Consider the following 20,843-nt stretch of genomic DNA (forward strand, 5'->3'; position numbering starts at 1 on the left):
AAGTTAAATCCTTTGTATCCCAATTCACTTGTGTAGGGGACGGACGGACACACACACTAATTATAAGCGGAGCAAGCGCGCGCACTATATTATGGGCCTTTTTAATCAACAGGGATTTGAACGCAGAAATGTGAAGCTCTACGTACAACAAAATGTACAGTACTGTATATGTAATGAGATGGAATACTGGCGCTCGAAGCAACAACCGCTCTCGCGATGCTTCGGAGGAAGGGGACGTCACGAGCGCCTGCGCGAGGCTTTCAGCTGTAGAGTAAACGGTGGCTCTATTCCACCCACGTCCATCAGCGGTAGCAGCCGACATTAATGTGAAGACTGTACTATCCCCTGCCTACCCGCCCCTCCCCTGTGGGAGAAGGCTTGTGTGTTTACTGTCCCTGTTGCGTATTTATCGTATCACACTCTTCTTGTCCCTCCCAGGCCATGGGCAAGAAGCACAAGAAGCATAAATCGGAGTGGAGGTCCTACGACGCCGGTGAGCGCGGCTCCCCCGGAGAACAGTCTCAGTGTGTGTACCGACCGAGGGGACCCGCCGCCCGGGGGGAGGGTGGGGTTGCGAAGTGCCCATATTTTTGTGACTTGAATTAGGCAGGATATGGAAGTCCTCGCTTGAACAGCAAAAGTAACGCCGTTTGGGGGACGCATCGTTGGAGGTGGTCCTTTTCTATCTCCCAAAACAATCTGTCACCTCTTCCCTAGATTTCCACAAACTGCTTATTTTTCTATTCGTGCTCGTAAACGTAATTATGAAATGTAAAAAATGGATGCCGATTTTGTTCTCGGCCATTTTTTAAAAATATTTGTTCGAAGGCCTCTTATCTGCAATACCCTTAGTGATAGAGTTCGGGGATATTGATTCTCAACTTTTGTACATGGGCAACATTAAGATTATTGGGTCCCTAAAAGGGGTCGAGGTTAGAAATGCAATCTTCTCTCAAACAAACGGGGGGGGGGGGGGGGGGAGATAATACCCTCGTATATCCCACATTTTATGTAGTATACTTTTCGATGCTAATTTGGTATAATAAAATGAAGCCTATAATCACACTAACTGAGACGAAATGTCCCTCACCGCAAAAGTAAATACGCTGGTCTATGTACTAACCTTATTTTTCTCAATGTAGTCCTAGTGTCAAACTGTTGAATGCAAATATGTGCTAAAACCTATATTATAATGTGCATCAAACTTGTCTGCCAAATGAAAGCCAGTGGAAAACCTAAAATTTTTATATTGTTTTAACAGCAGTAAGTTGCTGTGTATTTGATACTGCATGGCTCTATAAGTGAACACATTATTTATACTAGTCATACTGTGAAAATGATATCTAGTTATATACATTGATTATTGAAACACAATTATGCATATATTTTATTTAAATTATGTCAATCAGGAATTTAACAGAGTGCAATATTTATAAAATGTTTTACAAGGAAATAATATAGCGTTACTTTTCGTTTTTAAGTGTCCTGTCATTTCAAACAACAAACTATGCGTCTCATGTTTTAAGTTGCATCACAATTGTCATACATTTTATAAAGGTTTGTACTACTTTTTAGCAGTAAGTCTACATTTTGACACACAATAAGGCTGCGTCCAAGCTCGCGCGGCACGGGCGCTAGGCGTTTGAGGCATGCTGAAGGGTCACATAACCCCAGCTAATCAGCACCACTTACTGCTCTGCCATGGCCCCCGCCAGCTCGAGCTTATCGAAAAAGTTGCCGGACATCCGAGCGCTCATGCTTGGAGAGTTGGTGACATCAAGCATGAGCGCGGTCCGCAGCACGGAGGATGCAGCCTTAAACAGACATCACGTAAAAAATATAGCTTAGCGATAAACCATAAGTAGATAATGTGCTAAAAAGTAAATTACTGTTAAAACTAATTGATGAAAAAAAAACATGGTTTGCAATAACTTTTATTTTGAGTTTACTCCTACCATTTAGTGCTCTATCACAAATAACTTGGCAACACATGTGAATAAAAGACTTGGGAGGAATCAAAATTGGTCTGCATTCATAAAAGAAAACTATTACATCCTGCAAGAAATATGAACATTTTGTTTTGTTTGGGCAATATATACTTTTTTTTTTTTTTAAACTGGTGATTCTCCCGGATAGCATAGTCTTTCATCTTCTATACAGGAGTTCACTGGTTTCACTGTTCTTTTATTCTATTCTCCCAGGAGGATAATATGGCAAGTGAGCCTATCAATAACAAAAAAGTTGCTCTAATACTTCATATTCTAGTTACTGTTTGGCTAGTGCCAAATTAACTTTCTAGAATAGTGGTGGAACCAGTGGAGGAAGACTAGTTGTTTCAAAAGCCCACATATAGGTAACAAAGATTGCATTCAACAATGTTCATATTGTACTGTGGATCAACTTTGTATGGGTTGTTGTCAGCGATATGATTTTAAGTAGTGGATATTTTAAGAGATTTCATTATTTTTTTTTTCCCCATTTAGACTATGTGGAAAAGCCTTTGAAGCTGGTCCTCAAAGTTGGAGGCAGTGAAGTGACTGAACTCTCTGGATCAGGGCATGATTCTAGCTTCTATGATGATCGATCGGATCATGAGCAACGTGAGCGTCACAAAGAAAAGAAGAAAAAGAAGAAAAAGAAGTCTGAAAAAGAGAAAGATAAGCACTTGGATGATGAAGAAAGGAGACGCCGAAAAGTAAGGTTTTATGGAGAATTAGGTGACCAGGCACAGATCTCCGCACCATTGAATCAGTTTCGCAAACAGGCTGCGATGTCAATCACTGATCTGCGCATGCTTCGAGGATTGGCTAAGCCGACGAGCGTTTCACGTATCACGCTTCATCAGGGCATGCAAATCAAAGGGCCCTTCAAGCATGCGCAGATCAGTGATTGACACCGCAGCCTGTTTGTGAAACTGATTCAATGGTTTGGAGATCTGCGCCTGGTCACTGTACCGGTTATACATGCACTCAAACGCTAGCTAACTACAGCTGAATGCCTGTACACTGGTGAGTATATACTTTGCCTCACACTTGTGGATCTACTGTGATTCACCCACGGTCTAGTCCAAACAGGACTGTCTTTTAGCTCTAGCAATTTCAGCAAGCACTCCTCTAATAGACATCGGTACAGATATATCTTATGATCTGTGCTGATGCAGGGAATGTGCCTTCACTCTGCTAAATGCTGACTGATATATAGCTTTAATGGCTCTTGTCTAACACTCCTCTTAAGGCCGAGTCCATGGTCCCTGCTGGCGTGCTGAGGCCCGCTGAGGCGCAGGGAAAGCGGGTGCTTTCCCTGGCCTTGCGGTTGCTTACCGCAAGCGCGCTCAGCAGCCGTCCGGGGGCGGGCGCGTCACTGGCCGGGGGCGGGCCAGTGACGTCACGGAGCTGGTTCGTCCTCATTGGGCGAACCGCTCACGTGACCGGCCTGTCTCGCCGGCAAGCGGGGGAATTTTAAATTCCCCCAAGACCTGCGCTTCCGCAAGCACGCGGAAGCTCAGGTGAGCCCCTACTAAAGCCGCTCTAATTGCGGCTGTAGGGGCTCAATTCTGAGCGGGAGCACGCTTCCGCAAGCACGCAGGCAACATGTCCGTGGCCTAAGACATCGGCACTGATATAATTCAATGATCTGTGCCGATGCAGGGAAAGTGCCTTATACCTCTGTTGACACTGATAGATACTGCCCATTTTGAGAACCGTTCACACAAGGGGCCATATTCCTTCTTACTTTGGGAATATTTGCCTGTTTTTCTTAACTATCAGAGTCATCTGCATATCAGATCCGCTCCTCCAGATCACGGAGGAGGTCAGTATGCAATACACTCTATTGACTCAGACCATACCTATACTTACGTAGGGGTTAACATCTATGTTGCTATTCCCACTATGTGCCCACCCTTCTAGATTTTGCTGATAAGTCACCAGCAGTTCAGATGTGATTGAATACAATTGACTTCAGTTACAGCGGTTTGGCACCCTAGCACTCACGAAGCAAAAACCTATGCTACTGAGATGAGCCTTAGGTCACTAGCACTACTCTGTTCTTGACTGGGTTTATAGTGTTGCAGTATACTTTAAGTCACATTTCAAGGAGAGCGTGAGTTTATGTCCTCTGGCCTGTCACCCTGATACGTTACCGATCCATTTGGCATATCCTGAACGCCCGATACTTACCAGTTACACTACTATATACTGCTGTATAGATGTATTATAGGATCCATCATCTCTATTGTCAAGCATACTGATATATAGTTATGAATACATTGACATCATCTGTCAACACAGCAACAGCCATAACTATCTCACTACACTCGGTGAATACAGGAACTCAATGACCTGAGCAGTACACGTACCGTGCTGTACACGTACCGTGACGGAACCTGTCTATCTGACAGCATCCAGAATTTACTTTACTCTGGAATGTGTGAGGAACGTATTATTTCTCAGTTTCTAGCCCTTCTGGCGTGTGAGCATATTGCTCAAGCAATATAAGTTACTATACCTGATACCTACTCACTAGATCGAGAAAACTCCTACAGTGCTTACATATTGATCACAGTCACCTCTTTCTGTTTGTGTTTTAAAGCCCTATATTTTATATTCATTTGGCATTAAAGTATTTTAATTAATCAACATTACATTAGGTGACAGAGTGCTTGCCACTAGGTTCTCTATTCTTTTGTGTACATTATTGACCCTACCTAGAGAGAACCTCACCACTTTTCTTTGCTGTAGCAGGGTACCTGTTGTTTCTCTCTACTAAATATACACCAAAAATATAAAAGCTGATACCCCAATTAGCACTCACATTAACTCTTTAGTCTACCAATATTCAATATTAAAGTATTAAAATAAATAAATATATATATATATATATATATATATATTCCAAAAAACAGCCGGCACTCCACAAAGTAAACAAAGTTTGGTGCTTATCCCATAACACAATAATAGATCATACGATACCGGTTGAAGCACGACAATTTCAGCAGAAAAGAGGTGTCTTTCCTTGACACAATAGTTTATAAACATAATGGGACACTAGCCACAAAACTATACAAACAACCGACAGACAAGAACACACTCCTGTTAGCTACCAGCCATCATCCAGCGGCACTGAAACAAGGCTTACCATATTCACAATTTTTGCGTGTTATAAGGATCACCAGTGACCCATCGCAGTTGGACCAGGCGCTGATAGAGATGAAAGATCTGTTCCTGATGTGGGGATACGCATATAACGATGTCTCTATGGCCTTGGAACAGGTCAAAAGCTTGAAAAGAAACAGGTTGCTGATGCCCAAAGACAAAAAAACTGACGATAACCGGTTTAACTTTAGAAGCACCTTTAGCATGGCTTCTGGCTTTATTAAGAGGAGCATACGTAAGCACAACCATATCCTGACCAACGATAAAGTCATTGGCAAAAACTTAATTAAACCACCCAGATTCTGTTATCAAAGAGGCCGGAACCTGGGTGACTACCTCACAAAGGCAGATCCCACCGCCAAGTATGCTACAAAACCAACGTGGCTGTCTAGACCAATGGGCGTGTACAAATGTCGCGGTTGTATAAACTGCCAGTACTTGATACTGGGGAATTCATATCCACACCCTCACAATGGCAACCACCTGAAGATCAGGGACATAATGAATTGGGAATCGAAATATGTAGTATATTTCATACAATGCTCATGTGGTCTATATTACGTGGGCAAGACAATGAGGCTGCTCAAAGAGCGATTGGCCCTTCATCGATCTGCTATACAGAAGGCACTGGCTGACACAGAAAACAAGGAGGATTTGTCACATCAACCAGTAGCAAAACATTTGAAAGAGAAGAGGCATGGGCTCTCTACCTTGCGTTGCATGCCAATCGCCCAGGTACGGACCTCTGGGAGAGGAGGCAATCGCAAAAGAACATTACTACAGGTTGAAGCAAGAATGATCCACAGTTTGGGCACTTTTGAGCCCACAAGGTCTAAATGAGGACTTCAAACTGAGCTGCTTCCTTTAATAACTCTATCTGCCCTATCACGCTGCCTGCTGATACTAGGATTTGTTTTCCACTGCAGAGCAAGCACACATCTCTTCTGGATGTCAGCCAGCTAGCCGTATTCCAATGGTGAAATTAATTTGCCAGGAGGATGAGGAACATAGACCCACCACGTTGCCTGCTGAAATTAGGAATTATTTTCCACAGCAGAGCTAATACACGCCTGTCTCGGACATCAGCTAGCCAGATACATCACAATATTGACAATGACATACAACAGATAATGAGTGGTACTGGCCTTCATTTGTACTGGGATCATAAAGTTTGACGTCTGATGCACTAACATTGTTCCTGGTTGCCACATTTTCTGTACAAATAAGTGCTTATACGCTCTCTGTATTTTCCATCTAGTGTCTAAGGCTACTGTTTCGGCAGGGGGAACCGCTATAGCATGGGGGTCTATACAGCCAATATGTACTAATATACAATGCAGATATTTCTTGTCTTTTTGCACTAACTATATATGTTTTGAATATTTCATAGTTAACATGCTAGGCACTCCAGGCTCCATGTGTTTAAGATCAACATTGTTGCACTGCTTCCTTAGAGTGTGTCACACATTTCTTATGCTAAATGGATTGGTCTTGAAATGTATCTTTTTTGTGACATTGTTTGCATGATGGTCACTAGTTTATTATTTTAGTGTGGTTTTCTGACTGACATATTGCAATCTGTTTCACACACTGCCCAACACTACGTGCCCAAGGGCTGAGTGCTTCAGTAATTTACTGACTGACCTAGATTCCATCCAGCTGCGTCATCCATATGTGTATATATATGTTTTATTCCCACACACTTTTTTCACTTTATAGGTGAGCACATTAGGTGTTACACATGCTTGATTTCCCTTCCAGCCTTTTTATTCATCTCTGCTTACCTGCAGATTGACTTAATATATTCAAAATGGCCACTGATTACTTGCTGATATGCTGTGTGCAGGCTACACAGGCCGGTGAGGTCAATTAATTGTGATTGATGTTTTTGAGCAGCACTGGGGTTTGGGCTATATATATGTATCCTGCACTGTATTCAATTGCACCACCTTGAGAAAGGTCCAACTGGGGGACCGAAACGTCTGTTTTTGTGTCTCTTTTTCAATACAAAGAACTTGTGATCAACTTACCTGTGTGCTGTCCCTTGATGTCGTGCTTCAACCGGTATCGTATGGTCTATATATAGATACAGATATATATCTATATATATATAGATATATATGTATCTATCAAAAATGAATAGACGATACCGTTCTGTGGCTAACGAAATGCTTTTATTTGTGCAAGCTTTCGAGATACACTGATCTCTTCCGGCGATGTTACATTGAATAAAGCAAGCAAGGGTTTTACTTAAAAACAGTGCATCTTGGAATGTTATCTGTGATTGAAACCTATCCCTCCCCTGTGTAGTATGCGATTTATGCCTTGAGGTGTATGTTTTGTGTGTATATATGTGTGTGTGTGTAATATATATGTGTGTGTGTGTGTGTATATGTATGATACCTTTCGCACGAGAATCAGCAGACAGCACTCAGGTTTGTGAAAAATAAACATATATTGTAGAAAAAATGACACAAATCACCAACAATTTGGACCCACAAACGGGCCCTTCCTCAGGGTAGTGCAGTGTAGGAATGAAATGCCCATACTAATATACCCCCTCCCCCCAGGTGCACACGTGTAAATTAACAGAACCAAACAATCACCATAATTAAAATCAAAGCCCAATTACCTGTCAAACTGAATAACTTGTGCTGTTATGCACTTGGGGGAGGGGGTATATTAGTATGGGCATTTCATTCTTTCACTGCACAATGTATGTTTATTTTTCACAAACCTGAGTGCTGTCTGCTGATTCCCGTGCGAACGGTATCGTATGTTTATCTCTCTCTCTCGCACCCACTCTCTCGCACCCACTCTCTCACACTCACTCTCTCTCGCACCCTCGCTCTCTTTCTCTCGCACCCTCGCTCTCTCGCACCCTCGCTCTCTCTCGCACCCTCGCTCTCTCTCGCACCCTCGCTCTCTCTCACACCCTCGCTCTCTCTCTCTCTCACCCGCTCTCGCACTCTCTCGCTCTCGCACCCACTCTCTCGCTCTCGCACCCACTCTCTCGCTCTCGCACCCACTCTCTCGCTCTCGCACCCACTCTCTCGCTCTCGCACCCACTCTCTCGCTCTCGCACCCACTCTCTCGCTCTCGCACCCACTCTCTCGCTCTCGCACCCACTCTCTCGCTCTCGCACCCACTCTCTCGCTCTCGCACCCACTCTCTCGCTCTCGCACCCACTCTCTCGCTCTCGCACCCACTCTCTCGCTCTCGCACCCACTCTCTCGCTCTCGCACCCACTCTCTCTCGCTTGGTCTCGCACCCTCTCTCTCGCACCCACTCTCTCTCTCGCACCCACTCGCTCGCTCTCACACCCACTCTCTCGCTCGCTCTCACACCCACTCGCTCGCTCTCACACCCACTCTCTCGCTCTCGCACCCACTCAGAGACACACAGAGAAAGAGAGAGAGAGAACACACACAGAGAGAGAATGAGAGACAAAGACAGCGACAGAGAGGGAGAGGGCGACAGAGAGGGAGAGGGCGACAGAGAGGGAGAGGGCGACAGAGAGGGAGAGGGCGACAGAGAGGGAGAGGGCGACAGAGAGGGAGAGGGCGACAGAGAGGGAGAGGGCGACAGAGAGGGAGAGGGCGACAGAGAGGGCGACAGAGAGGGAGAGGGCGACAGAGAGGGAGAGGGCGACAGAGAGGGAGAGGGCGACAAAGAGGGAGAGGGCGACAGAGAGGGAGAGGGCGACAGAGAGGGAGAGGGCGACAGAGAGGGAGAGGGCGGCAGAGAGGGAGAGGGCGGCAGAGAGGGAGAGGGCGGCAGAGAGGGAGAGGGCGGCAGAGAGGGAGAGGGCGGCAGAGAGGGAGAGGGCGGCAGAGAGGGAGAGGGCGGCAGAGAGGGAGAGGGCGGCAGGGAGGGAGAGGGCGGCAGGGAGAGGGTGAGGGCGGCAGGGAGAGGGTGAGGGTGACACAGGGTGAGGGTGACACAGGGTGAGGGTGACACAGGGTGAGGGTGACACAGGGTGAGGGTGACACAGGGTGAGGGTGACACAGGGTGAGGGTGACACAGGGTGAGGGTGACACAGGGTGAGGGTGACACAGGGTGAGGGTGACACAGGGTGAGGGTGACACAGGGTGAGGGCGACGGTGAGAGGGTGAGGGCGACAGGGAAAGGGTGAGGGTGACACAGGGAGAGGGTGACACAGGGAGAGAGTGAGGTTGACACAGGGAGAGGGTGACGGAGAGGGTGACAAGCACAGACACACACACTCACTCACACACACAGTCACTCAGTCAGTCACACACACACAGTCACTGTCTCACACTATAACACACAAACATTCACCCACTGTCACTCACACACACACACACACACACACTTACCCGCAAGGCAGGGGGTTGCTCATGACGGCAGTGGGCCCTCCGCACGGCAGGAGGGGTTGCACATGGCAGCGGGGGCCTCAGCACGGCAGGAGGGCCACTGCAAGGCACCACCGCCGCCCCCCCCCCCCACCCCCAGAGGCGGCTGCCGCAGCACACTCCCCTCCCCCCCCCCCAAGCGGAAGCGAACGCCACCGCAGCATACACACACCCCCCCCCCCAAGCGGACGCCGCCGCAGCACACCCCCCTCCTCAAGCGGACGCCGCACCCCCTTTAGAGGCGGACACCGCCGCTGCCTACCTCCCGCCCCGGGCAGCAAGCGGGGACCCCCCTCAGCCTACCTACCGCCCCGGGCAGCAAGCGGGGACCCCCCCAGCCTACCTCCCGCACCGGGCAGCAAGCGGGGACCCCTCTCAGCCTACCTACCGCCCCTGGCAGCAAGCGGGGACCCCCCCAGCCTACCTCCCGCCCCGGGCAGCAAGCGGGGATTGGGGGCAGTGGGGGAGGAGATCAGGAGGGGGAGGAGATCAGGGGCTAACCCAGAGCTGCCTGCAGGCCCTCTTCCCTGCGTCAACCCAATCAGGGAGGGGGATTATTTATTATTAAAAAAAATTTAAAAAAAGATTTGGCGCGAGCAGGGGAATTCATAGAGTCGCAGCACGGCTCGCCAGCAGCCTAAATCCACTCGCCACGGGAGTGTGGTTATGCCTATTTGTCGAACACTGTGTGTGTGTGTATATATATATATATATAACAGCTGGCACTCCCATATAGCTCATTTAGGTAGGTGCATGTCCCATAATAAGTAGATAAACTTACGATACCGTTTGCACGGGAATCAGCAGACAGCACTCAGGTTTGTGAAAAATAAACATATATTGTAGAAAAAATTACACAAATCACCAACAATTCGGACCCATTCGCCGACAGGACTATCTCTGGTTCCGCTTGTGATGCTGTGGCGATGCAGATTCATTCTTTTGTTTAGCCCCTGTCCTGTCTCACCTATGTAGTAGCAGCACCCTGGGCATTTCATGCACATGATGAGGTACACGACATTGCTGGAGGAACAGGTGAACTTTCCTCTGATTTTGTAGTCCAGATTCCTGTGTGGTATTTGTATTGTGCCCGCTGTGTGGACCATTGCGCATGTTTTGCATCTTGCGTCCTGGCATGGTCTTGTCCCACATTCAGTTGTACTGTTGAATACTTTACTCCTCACCATCCTTTTCTTGAGATTAGGGGGTTGTCTGTATGATAATAAGGGTGTTTCAGGGAAGACCTTTTGCAGTCTTGTATCTTCCTGGAGAATGGGTTGTAGTTTCCTGGTGATCTTGCGTAGGACTTCTAGGTGTGGGTTATATTTGACCACCAAAGGTACCCTGTCGCTTGTCTCTTTCTGTCTGTATTCAAGAAGAACACACACACACACACCACTGACATTTAGGGACATTTTATCACCTCTAGCCATAATACTGCACAGGGAGGGATTGTCTTCCATCACAGATCACATTCCAGTATGCACTGTTTTTAAGTTTAAACCCCCTTTTTAGCTTCATTCATTGTAACATCGCCGGAAGAAGAGATCAGTGTATCTCGAAAGCTCGCAAGAATAAAAGCATTTTGTTAGCCACAGAACGGTATCGTCTATTCTTTTTTGATTATATCTACTTCTACTATATATTTCTGAAAGCATTGTATGTATGTATGTTTCACTGTGTTCCCTGTCCCTAGCGGCAATCTCATTGGTCCCTTGGCCCGCCCGCCCCCGCACACCTCTCATTGGCCTCACACACTCACACCACCCCCTTGGCCCGCCCCCCACACCTCTCATTGGCCTGAGGCGGAGTGACGGGCCAAAGGTCCAAAAAAAACCACACACACACCTCTCTCTCTGTCCTCTCCCCCCCCCCCATCACACTCACCTCCCCCCCTCCCCGGTGCTCCACTCACCTCCCCGCCTCACCTCCACTCCACTCACCTCCCTCCCGCTCCACTCCCTCCCGCTCCACTCACCTCCCTCCCGCTCCACTCACCTCCCTCCCGCTCCACTCACCTCCCTCCCGCTGCACTCCCTCTCCACTCACCTCCCTCCACCTCCCTCCCGCTCCACTCACCTCCCTCCACCTCCCTCCCGCTCCACTCACCTCCCTCTCCACTCACCTCCCTCCCGCTCCACTCCCTCCCGCTCCACTCCCTCCCGCTCCACTCACCTCCCGCTCCACTCACCTCCCTCCCGCTCCACTCACCTTCTGCTCCACTCACCTCCCGCTCCACTCACCTCCCGCTCACTCACCTCCCTCCTGCTCCACTCCCTCCCGCTCCACTCACCTCCCTCCCCGGCGCGGGGACAGGCAGTCGGCAGGGCAGCCTGCCGCTGCCACGCGGCACCTAAGATGGCGGCGGACGGAAGGACCCCCTTCCTCCCTCGCGGACTAAGTAACATGGCGGCGGCCGGAAGGAGAGGTGACGTGTGTGTGTGTGTCACTGTGTGTGTGTCACTGTGTGTGTGACACTGTGTGTGTGTGTGTGTGTGTGACACTTTGTGTGTGTGTGACACTGTGTGTGACACTTTGTGTGTGTGTGTTACACTGTGTGTGTGTGTGTGTGTGCGACACAGTGTGTGTGCCCCCCCCCTCCTGTCCACTCTGCTCCCCCTCCTGTCCACTCTCCTCCCCCTCCTGTCCACTGCCCCCCCCTCCTGTCCACTGTCCCCCCCCTCCTGTCCACTGTCCCCCCCTCCTGTCCACTGTCCCCCCCTCCTGTCCAATCTCCTCCCCCTCCTGTCCACTCTCCTCCCCCTCCTGTCCACTCTCCCCCCCTCCTGTCCACTGTCCCCCCCCCCCTCCTGTCCACTGTCCCGGCCCTCCTGTCCACTGTCCCCCCCTCCTGTCCACTGTCCCCCCCTCCTGTCCACTGTCCCGTCCCTCCTGTCCACTGTCCCCCCCTCCTGTCCACTGTCCCGTCCCTCCTGTCCACTGTCCCCCCTCCTGTCCACTGTCCCCCGCCCCCCCCCTCTTGTCCACTGCCCCCCCCCCTCCTGTCCACTACCCCCCCCCTCCTGTCCACTACCCCCCCTCCTGTCCACTACCCCCCCCTGTCCACTGTCCCCGTCCCCTCCTGTCCACTGTCCCCGTCCCCTCCTGTCCACTGTCCCCGTCCCTCCCCTCTATATATAGATATATATAGATATATATATATATGTAAATACAACTGTGTGTGTATATATATATATATATATATATGTGTGTATATATATATATATATATATATATATATATATATATATATATATATATGCAAATATAACTGTATGATATATATATATATATATATATATATATATATATATATATATATATTTAGTTTATTTTGAAATAAATGCATACAAAACTTATATGATTTTTTTTTTTTACATGTTAAGGCGGAGTTTGTAAGTGCAGTACATAAAAAAAACCCTATATATATATATATATATATATATATATATATATATATATATATATATATATATATCTTGGGATATGATCAAATATAGTAGTTGAACTGCACTAACTTGATCCAGATAAAAATCGGCAACATTATGGCCCTTTTTATTGTTCAACTATCCTACAAAGATACCCCCGTCCTCCAAGAGCTAAAGCGATAAGGATCACTACATAATAGTTTGTGGGTATTTTTTATTTTTTATTTAGCCATTTTGTCCTGTTCCAGGAAGAGAAGAAGAGAAAGCGGGAAAAAGAGCAATGTGATTCTGATGGAGAGACAGAGGATTTTGATCCAGGGAAAAAAGTGGAGGTTGAAGCACCTACAGATCGTCCAGTCAGAGCATGTAGGACACATCCAGGTGAACTTAGCAATGGTGCCAAGCGTGTATTTACAGTACCAAAACAGCCTTGCAAATAAGATTCTTTGGAGCCTGCTGGGAAAATAAACAATTGCTAACACCTACTTTTTCATGGTTTATGTAGTTACATAGAATACTAGCCTTCCGGTAAAATATTATTTTGCAAGGCTGCATCCTCTTAAACTGTGCATGTATGTAATTTCATATTGTCTTCATATCATTCAAACTAAAGATTTTCCTGCAAAAGAAAAATCTTAACATACATTTCATTCTCACTGCATAATATTTCTATTTTGTTTTCAAGGATAGCTTGCCTTGTGCCTCTACGCTCATCAAGCGGGTTCTTCACCTTTCATATGAATCCTTAAATTCTTTGCAATAATTGCACAGCAGTTTTGTTTTTTTTTAACAATTTTTCTCTACTGGGAGCTTGTACTGTTTTCTCTAATTTGGTAAATTCAGAAAATTGTCTTGTAGCAGAAAATGAAAGCACCCCGATACAACAGCTCTTGGAATATTTCCTCCGGCAACTGCAACGGTAAGTTCACATGAATGAATCAGGTTTGGGAACCTGTGAAAGAATGTAAATATGCAAACATGAGTTTTTCTTCTTTATTTATTTCTTATATATAAATCTTTCACAAAACAAAGTGGAAAATAACCTATTTTAATTTTACATTTATATGCGTGTTACTAAAAAGGTCTTTTCCGTGTAGAAACTGAGATCTTGCTGTACATTAAGACGTCAAAAAAATAAACTCCGTACTCCGAATTCCTTCTTGCTATTTTTTATCAATGTTTAAAAAAAAAAAAAAAAATGATTTGAAAAGCTATATAAATATGAAGGAAGGCCATAATGTGCTCTTTATTTGGCTCAATGTTTTGTATTGTGTGGGGTCTGTCAATTTTTTACACCCTCTTTCTGCTTTACCATCTTTGAATGAGGAGTAATGGCAGAAGCCTTCATCATACAGTTATCGTAGGAATGAGCTTAATCTAGTAATGCTGCAGTAATAAAAGTTGAGGCTAATGTGATTTGTCTAACTTTTTATTACTGCAGTATTAGTATCAGTATTAGTATCTGCCCAACAAAAAAGTCTGGCTCTGAGCCACAAGACATGTCCCTCCATCATTTGCTTCCGTGCTGAGAGTGTGCCTACCCGCAGCAGGAAGGGAGGAAAGGAGCTTATGTGTCTGAGAATAGCAAATAGTGTGGTGTGGTGTGGCGTGGCGTGCTCTTTTAAATTGCCTATTTCGTCTTCATCCTCGCCTCATCCCCACAGTCAGATTCAAGGGGTACTTGCATCCCCCTCTACTTGGCACAGACCCCCATTTCAGGACTTTTACTTCCCTTCTACCCACAAACTGATCAAGTCAACATGCAGCCCCCACCTATAATCGACACATTCGCTGCACTGATGCTGTGTATGCTCCACTCAACCTGCAGCTTTGCCAGGTTTTCTACTGCTAATGTTCGGAATCATTATTTTCTTAATCTCTAGCACACTGGTCTCTTTGGAGACATCTACCGTATTTCCTCGATTGTAAGACGCCTTCGATTGTAAGACGCACAATCGATTTGGCCCTTACAATCGAGGAAAATTACTTTTTCACTTACCATGTTTCAGGAGAGGTCCCATGTCAGCAGAGGACGAAGCGGGCGGCAGCAGGAGTGGTCCCACATCTGCAGATGGTTGAAGATGGACAGCGGGTGGGTGTGCGGCAGCAGGACAGGTCCAAAGTCTGCTGGTGAATGAAGATAAGAAGACAGCGGGCGTGTGGTGGGGTGCGGCGGCAGGAGATCATAATAGCAGGAGAGCCGAGCAGGAGCAGAGCGGCTTAGGGGAACGGTTTGGGAAGTGCACACTGTAACCGGAAGTCAGACACTGTTTAATTTCCGGTGTTACAGTGTGCATCTCCCAAGCCGTTCCCCTATGCCGCTCTGCTCCTGCTATTATCATCTACTAACTGATATACCCGGCGTTGCCCAGGATGTAAATCCGTAATAGGTATTATTATTTATAATAGTTGAAAAGAAACATGGAAGAAAATGTAATACGATATTGTTGTTTAAAAATGGTTTATTATAAACACACCACAGTACAATGTATATTTCGTGACATAAGTGATGTAAAAATGTGAGGTGGGTGTTCAGTACGGGTGGCGGGTGGGTAGTGGAGTGCTGGCTGTGGGTGGGTGTCCCGCTAGGGTGTGAGCGGGTGTCTGGTGAGTGCGTGCGGCGGCTGGTCAGTGATGTCGGTGCGTAGGGGTGTGAGTGTGGCGGGTGGGTGTGAGACGGGAGGCGCCGGATGGGTGGTGAGAGGGTGCGGCGGCTAGTCAGTGATGTTGGTGCATAGGGGCGGGAGGCGGCGGGTGCGTGTCGAGTGTGGCAGGTGGGTGAGAGGCGGCAGGTGTCTGTTGAGTGAGGGCGGCGGCTGTGGGGCACAGGGGTGTGAGGCGGCGGGTGGCTGAAAGGCAGAGGCGGCGGTAGTGCGGGCGGCGGGTGGGTGAAAGGCGGGAGGGCGGCGAGTGGGTGAAAGGCAGAGGCGGGAGTGCGGCGGGTGGGTGAAAGGCAGAGGTGGGAGGGCGGGTGAAAGGCAGAGGCGGGAGTACGGGCGGCGGGTGGGTGAAAGGCAGGGGCGGGAGGGGGGGTGAAAGGCAGGGGCGGGAGGGGGAAGGCAGGAGAGGGGGGGGGGAAGGCAGGAGAGGGGGGGGGGAAGGCAGGAGAGGGGGGGGGAAGGCAGGGGTGGAGGGGGAAGGCAGGAGTCAAGGGGGGGTGTTACTGTGTGTCTGTCCCTGTGTGTGTCAGTATGTCTGTCCCTGTGTGTGTTAGTGTGTCTGTCCCTGTGTGTGTCAGTCCCTGTGTGTGTCAGTGTGTCTGTCCCTGTGTGTGTCAGTCCCTGTGTCTGTGTCAGTGTGTCTGTCCCTGTGTGTGTCAGTGTGTCTGTCCCTGTGTGTGTCAGTGTGTCTGTCCCTTTGTGTGTGTCAGTGTGTCTGTCCCTGTGTGTGTGTGTCAGTGTGTCTGTCCCTGTGTGTGTGTCAGTGTGTCTGTCCCTGTGTGTGTGTCAGTGTGTCTGTCCCTGTGTGTCAGTGTATCTGTCCCTGTGTGTCAGTGTGTCTGTCCTTGTGTGTGTCAGTGTGTCTGTCCCTGTGTGTCTGTCACTGTGTGTGTCCCTGTGTGTGTGTCAGTGTGTCTGTCACTGTGTGTGTCAGTGTGTCTGTCACTGTATGTGTCAGTGTGTCTGTCACTGTGTGTGTCAGTGTGTCTGTCACTGTGTGTGTCAGTGTGTCTGTCACTGTGTATGTGGGGGGGGGTGTGAGGGGTCAAAAACAGAGCCGGGGAGGGGTCAAAAACGGAGCTGGAGGGGGTCAGAAACGGAGCTGGGGGAGGGATCAAAAACGGAGCTGGGGGAGGGGTCAAAAACGGAGCTGGGGGAGGGGTCAAAAACGGAGCTGGGGGAGGGGTCAATAACGGAGCTGGGGGAGGGGTCAAAAACGGAGCTGGGGGAGGGGTCAAAAACGGAGCTGGGGGGTTCAAAAACGGAGCTGGGGGTTCAAAAACGGAGCTGGGAGGGGGAGGTCAAAAACGGAGCTGGGGGGGGGGGGTCAAACACCCTCCCCCCCCTCCATCAGTTGCAATTCCTCACCTCAGGCAGCAGCAGCAGCAGTGTGGCCAGGGGTAAGAGCGCACCGGCCAATGAGAGCCGTGGGGGGGGCGGGCAATACAGAGGGGTGAGACATATGTATGTATATACTGTTAGACCACACCGGCCAATGAGAGGTGTGCGGGGGTGGGTGGGCCAAGGGAGCCATCTCATTGGCCTGAGGCAGAGTGACGGGCCAAAGGTCCAATGTGATTGCCCCTAGACACGGACAAACAATGGTTTCAAAAATATAGATATAGATAGATTAGCCGCCTCCGCCACCGCACGCCCGCTGTCGTCTTATCTTCATTCACCTGCAGACTTGGAACCTGTCCTGCCGCCGCCACCGCACTCCCGCCCATTGTCCATCTTCAACCATCTGCAGACGTGGGACCTCTCCTGCCGCCGCCGCCGCACACTTCGTCCTCCGCTGACATGGGACCTCTCCTGAACCATGTTAAGTTTTTTTAATACATCGATTCTAAGACACACCTCGATTTAAGACATGTGAAAATCGAAAAAAAGATGCGTCTTAGAATTGAGGAAATAGGGTATTTTGACATCCCAGACTCTTAATATTTCAACTGCTTGTATCTCCTGAACTAATTTTTCTTTTAAATTTTAAGCATCCCCTGAAAGGGCAAATGGGATATTCTAAAGATATAAAAGAAATGCAAAAAAAAATAAGCAATCCATGTATACTGCTGCTTTAATATCGTTATTGTGGTGAGATTTTTGTTATCGTTCAATTGTATATGTAAGTATGACACATTAGTTTAGTACTTGTATATATATTTTGATTACGGTAAATCAGTGTGTGAAACAATTTGTCATGATTCATGGCATCAAAGTTTTGTTAAGAAGTCACCCAACCCTTATAAGAATTGGAGAGGAACTATCTGATAGTGTTCGAGGCTTGAGAATGGGTAGCGTTGCTGCTGAATCTTAACATGAGCACTGTTTCCTGATACCTTCATTGGCCAGACATCCTGGGATACAAGTGACCATCATAAGTCAATCATTAGCAGGTGGCAGACTGCTATTTCATTCCCTTGCAAATTGTCAAAGATTGTTTTTGACATATTTGTATGTATTTTTTTTTCTGTTTACCAGGTATGTTCAGTAACCTATTTATATTTGTGTTTCAGGAAAGATCCACATGGTTTTTTTGCTTTCCCAGTCACGGATCAAATTGCACCTGGTTACTTCATAATTATAAAACACCCTATGGATTTTAGCACTATGAAAGATAAAATAGCTGCAAACGAATATAAATCCATTACAGAATTCAAGGTTAGTACAAATTCAGTTTTAGGCTGATCAGTCAGTTGCTTTTCCCTTCAGTGGAAGCAGTTTGCCTATTGTGTGTGTGTATATTATGTATGTAGCGCCATTTAGTTGAAACTAAATAATCAAATAATGAGATGAAGTGTAAGGTGATAGTGATTAATCAATTGAAAAATAGATATTCTAATAATATTCAAATATATAAAGGTGATTAGTGTAACACAGTGTTTCCCAATTAAATTTAGTAGTGGAACCCTTTTATATTTTGTAAAACAGAATGGAACCCCTTAAATATTTTTAGCGTAGCACATGATAAAAAATCAAAAAAAGAAATGAGCCGCATGCGAAAAATGTTTTTGGTTTAAAATTATTTTTAAAAGACCCCCACCGCCCCAATACATTTTTAAAAGACCTACACCGCCCCAATACATTTTTAAAAGACCTCCACCGCCCCAATACATTTTTAAAAGACCCCCACTATCCCAATACATTTTTTAAAAGACCCCCACTGCCCCAGTACATTTTTAAAAGACCCCACTGCCCCAGTACATTTTTAAAATACATATCTCCCCCAGCACCCCTCATCATAATAATATTTCTCCCCTGTGCCCCTCATCATCCTCGTATACACCCCCAGCATCTCACACCCCCCACCCTACGCCACCATGGATCTCCCCACCCACCCTCCGTCACCATGGATCTCCCCACCCACCCTCCGCCACCATGGCTCTCCCCACCCAACGTTCGCCACCATGGCTCTCCCCCCTCTATATGCCCACCTTGTATCCTGCCCTGTGGTTTCCGGCGGGGGGGGGCAAAGGCGGCGGAGCAGGAGGAGGCGGCGGCTAGGCAGGAGGAGGCGGCGGTGGGGCAGGAAACAGCGGCAGCGGGGCAAGAGGAGGAGGCGGCGAGGCAGCAGCGGCGGGGCAAGAGGAGGCGATGGGGGAGCGAGGAGGTGGCGGGGCAGGAGGAGGCGGCGGCAGTGGGGGGTGAGGAGGCGGCGTGGCAGGAGGAGGAGGTGGCAGTGGGGGGTGAGGAGGCGGCGGGGCAGGAAGAGGTGGCGGCAGTGGGGGATGAGGAGGTGGTGGCGCTGGAGGAGGAGGCCGCAGTGGGGGGGTGAGGAGGCGGCGGGGCAGGTGGAGGAGGGGGCAGGCGGTGGTCAGGACAGTCATGGCTGCACGCACGCACACACTCTAGAGTGCGATCTTGCAGTCCTGAACAGAGAGCGGGCTGGGGGGGGGAGGGGTGGAGGAGAGCCATGGTGGAACCCCTGGGACTGCTCCATGGAACCCCATTTGTGAAACGCTGGTGTAACAACATGAATTATAATTTAAAATATATACTGATGCAAGACAAACAATACAAACAGAACATAAAACATATACAAAACCCCTCTTCCAAATAAATGTCCAATGTTTAGATCTTTCAAAATGAGAGTTGAAATTAAGGAGTTCAGGCTGCATTTTGGGATGAACCACATCCAATCACAAAGATCTAAAGAGAAAAAGAAGCAAAAAGCGCACGCTCCATAGCGCATAAATGTGTATTTAGTAAAATCAAGGGGGATAGACCAGGGGGGAGTGGTGGGGGGGGGGGGGAGGGGAGAAACAGGCACACTTACAAAGGTAAGTAATAAAACCAGCGATTGTGAATGTAATATCACCGCCAACGCGACTGCTCCAACTTTCTCAGACGGTAAGCTCAGTGTGAGCAGAAGGGATCCGGTCGGCTGTTACTCTGGAGGTGGCGTGATGCAGCTCAGGTGCCTTACCAGACTGCCTGCAGGAAAATCCTAAAATCTTAACATGTGCTCCGAGTCTGTCAGACCAACACAGACTCCTGCGTGGTGATGCAGTGTCGGCTCCAACGTCCTGACACGTTTCGTCACAGAGCAGTGACTTTTTCAAAGGATATTCACATAATCAATAGCGGAGGTTTAAATACCCCTATGTTGCTAGGCAATATCTAAACAACAAAGGATAACCAACAGATAGCCAAAATAGACCAAATGCATCAAACTTATACATGCTACAAATACACAATAAATAAAAACATACATAATAAAACAATGTGAACATTATAAAATAATGCGCTAGGAGACAGAGTAAATGATATACAATCGATATATTGCTAAAGAAATCCCTGAACATGAATGAAGAACACCATAAATAACTACAGTGATGAACATGGGATAAAAAAGTATGGATATCCACATAGGGATGACAAACTATCAGATACAGGACAAAACAATACCAGACAAGGTGATTCACAGTCGCTGTTTTTATTACTTACCTTTGTAAGTGTGCCTGTTTCACACACCCCTCCCCCCCACACCCCTTGTCTATCCCCCTTGATTGTATTAAATACACATTTATGCGCTATGGAGCATGTGCTCCATATAGATAACTGATAATATATATATATATTATATTATCAAATACCAGGAACATTTCTTTAAATATAGTGAATACTTGCCTTTAACAAAGGGGTGTCCCCAGCACTCAAGTGAAGCCAGAAATTAGATATTTTTTTTTTACTTATGAGTGAAAGAGGAAAGTAAGCCTAATCATGAAA

The 20,843-nt window shown here is 47.5% G+C and overlaps 1 protein-coding gene across 17 annotated transcripts in view; it reads left to right on the forward strand.

The window, feature by feature from the left end:
• The first annotated feature begins 246 nt into the window (after positions 1-246).
• BRD9 (bromodomain containing 9) overlaps positions 247-20,843 on the forward strand; it is a 105,797-nt gene continuing 85,200 nt past the window's right edge. For 2 of the 17 annotated variants that reach the window (XM_075586374.1, XM_075586383.1), the window contains exons 1-5: positions 249-526; positions 2,484-2,695; positions 13,206-13,338; positions 13,801-13,876; positions 18,131-18,275. In XM_075586374.1, coding sequence (XP_075442489.1) covers positions 442-526; positions 2,484-2,695; positions 13,206-13,338; positions 13,801-13,876; positions 18,131-18,275 — 651 coding nt within the window. In that variant the 5' untranslated portion in view covers positions 249-441. Of the gene's footprint in view, positions 527-2,483; positions 2,696-13,186; positions 13,339-13,800; positions 13,877-18,130; positions 18,276-20,843 lie in introns of all 17 variants that reach the window. The other 15 variants (XM_075586392.1, XM_075586375.1, XM_075586391.1 and 12 more) reach the window with 15 other exon arrangements.

The sequence above is a fragment of the Ascaphus truei genome, chromosome 2, assembly GCF_040206685.1.
Source record: "Ascaphus truei isolate aAscTru1 chromosome 2, aAscTru1.hap1, whole genome shotgun sequence".
NCBI lineage: Eukaryota > Metazoa > Chordata > Amphibia > Anura > Ascaphidae > Ascaphus > Ascaphus truei.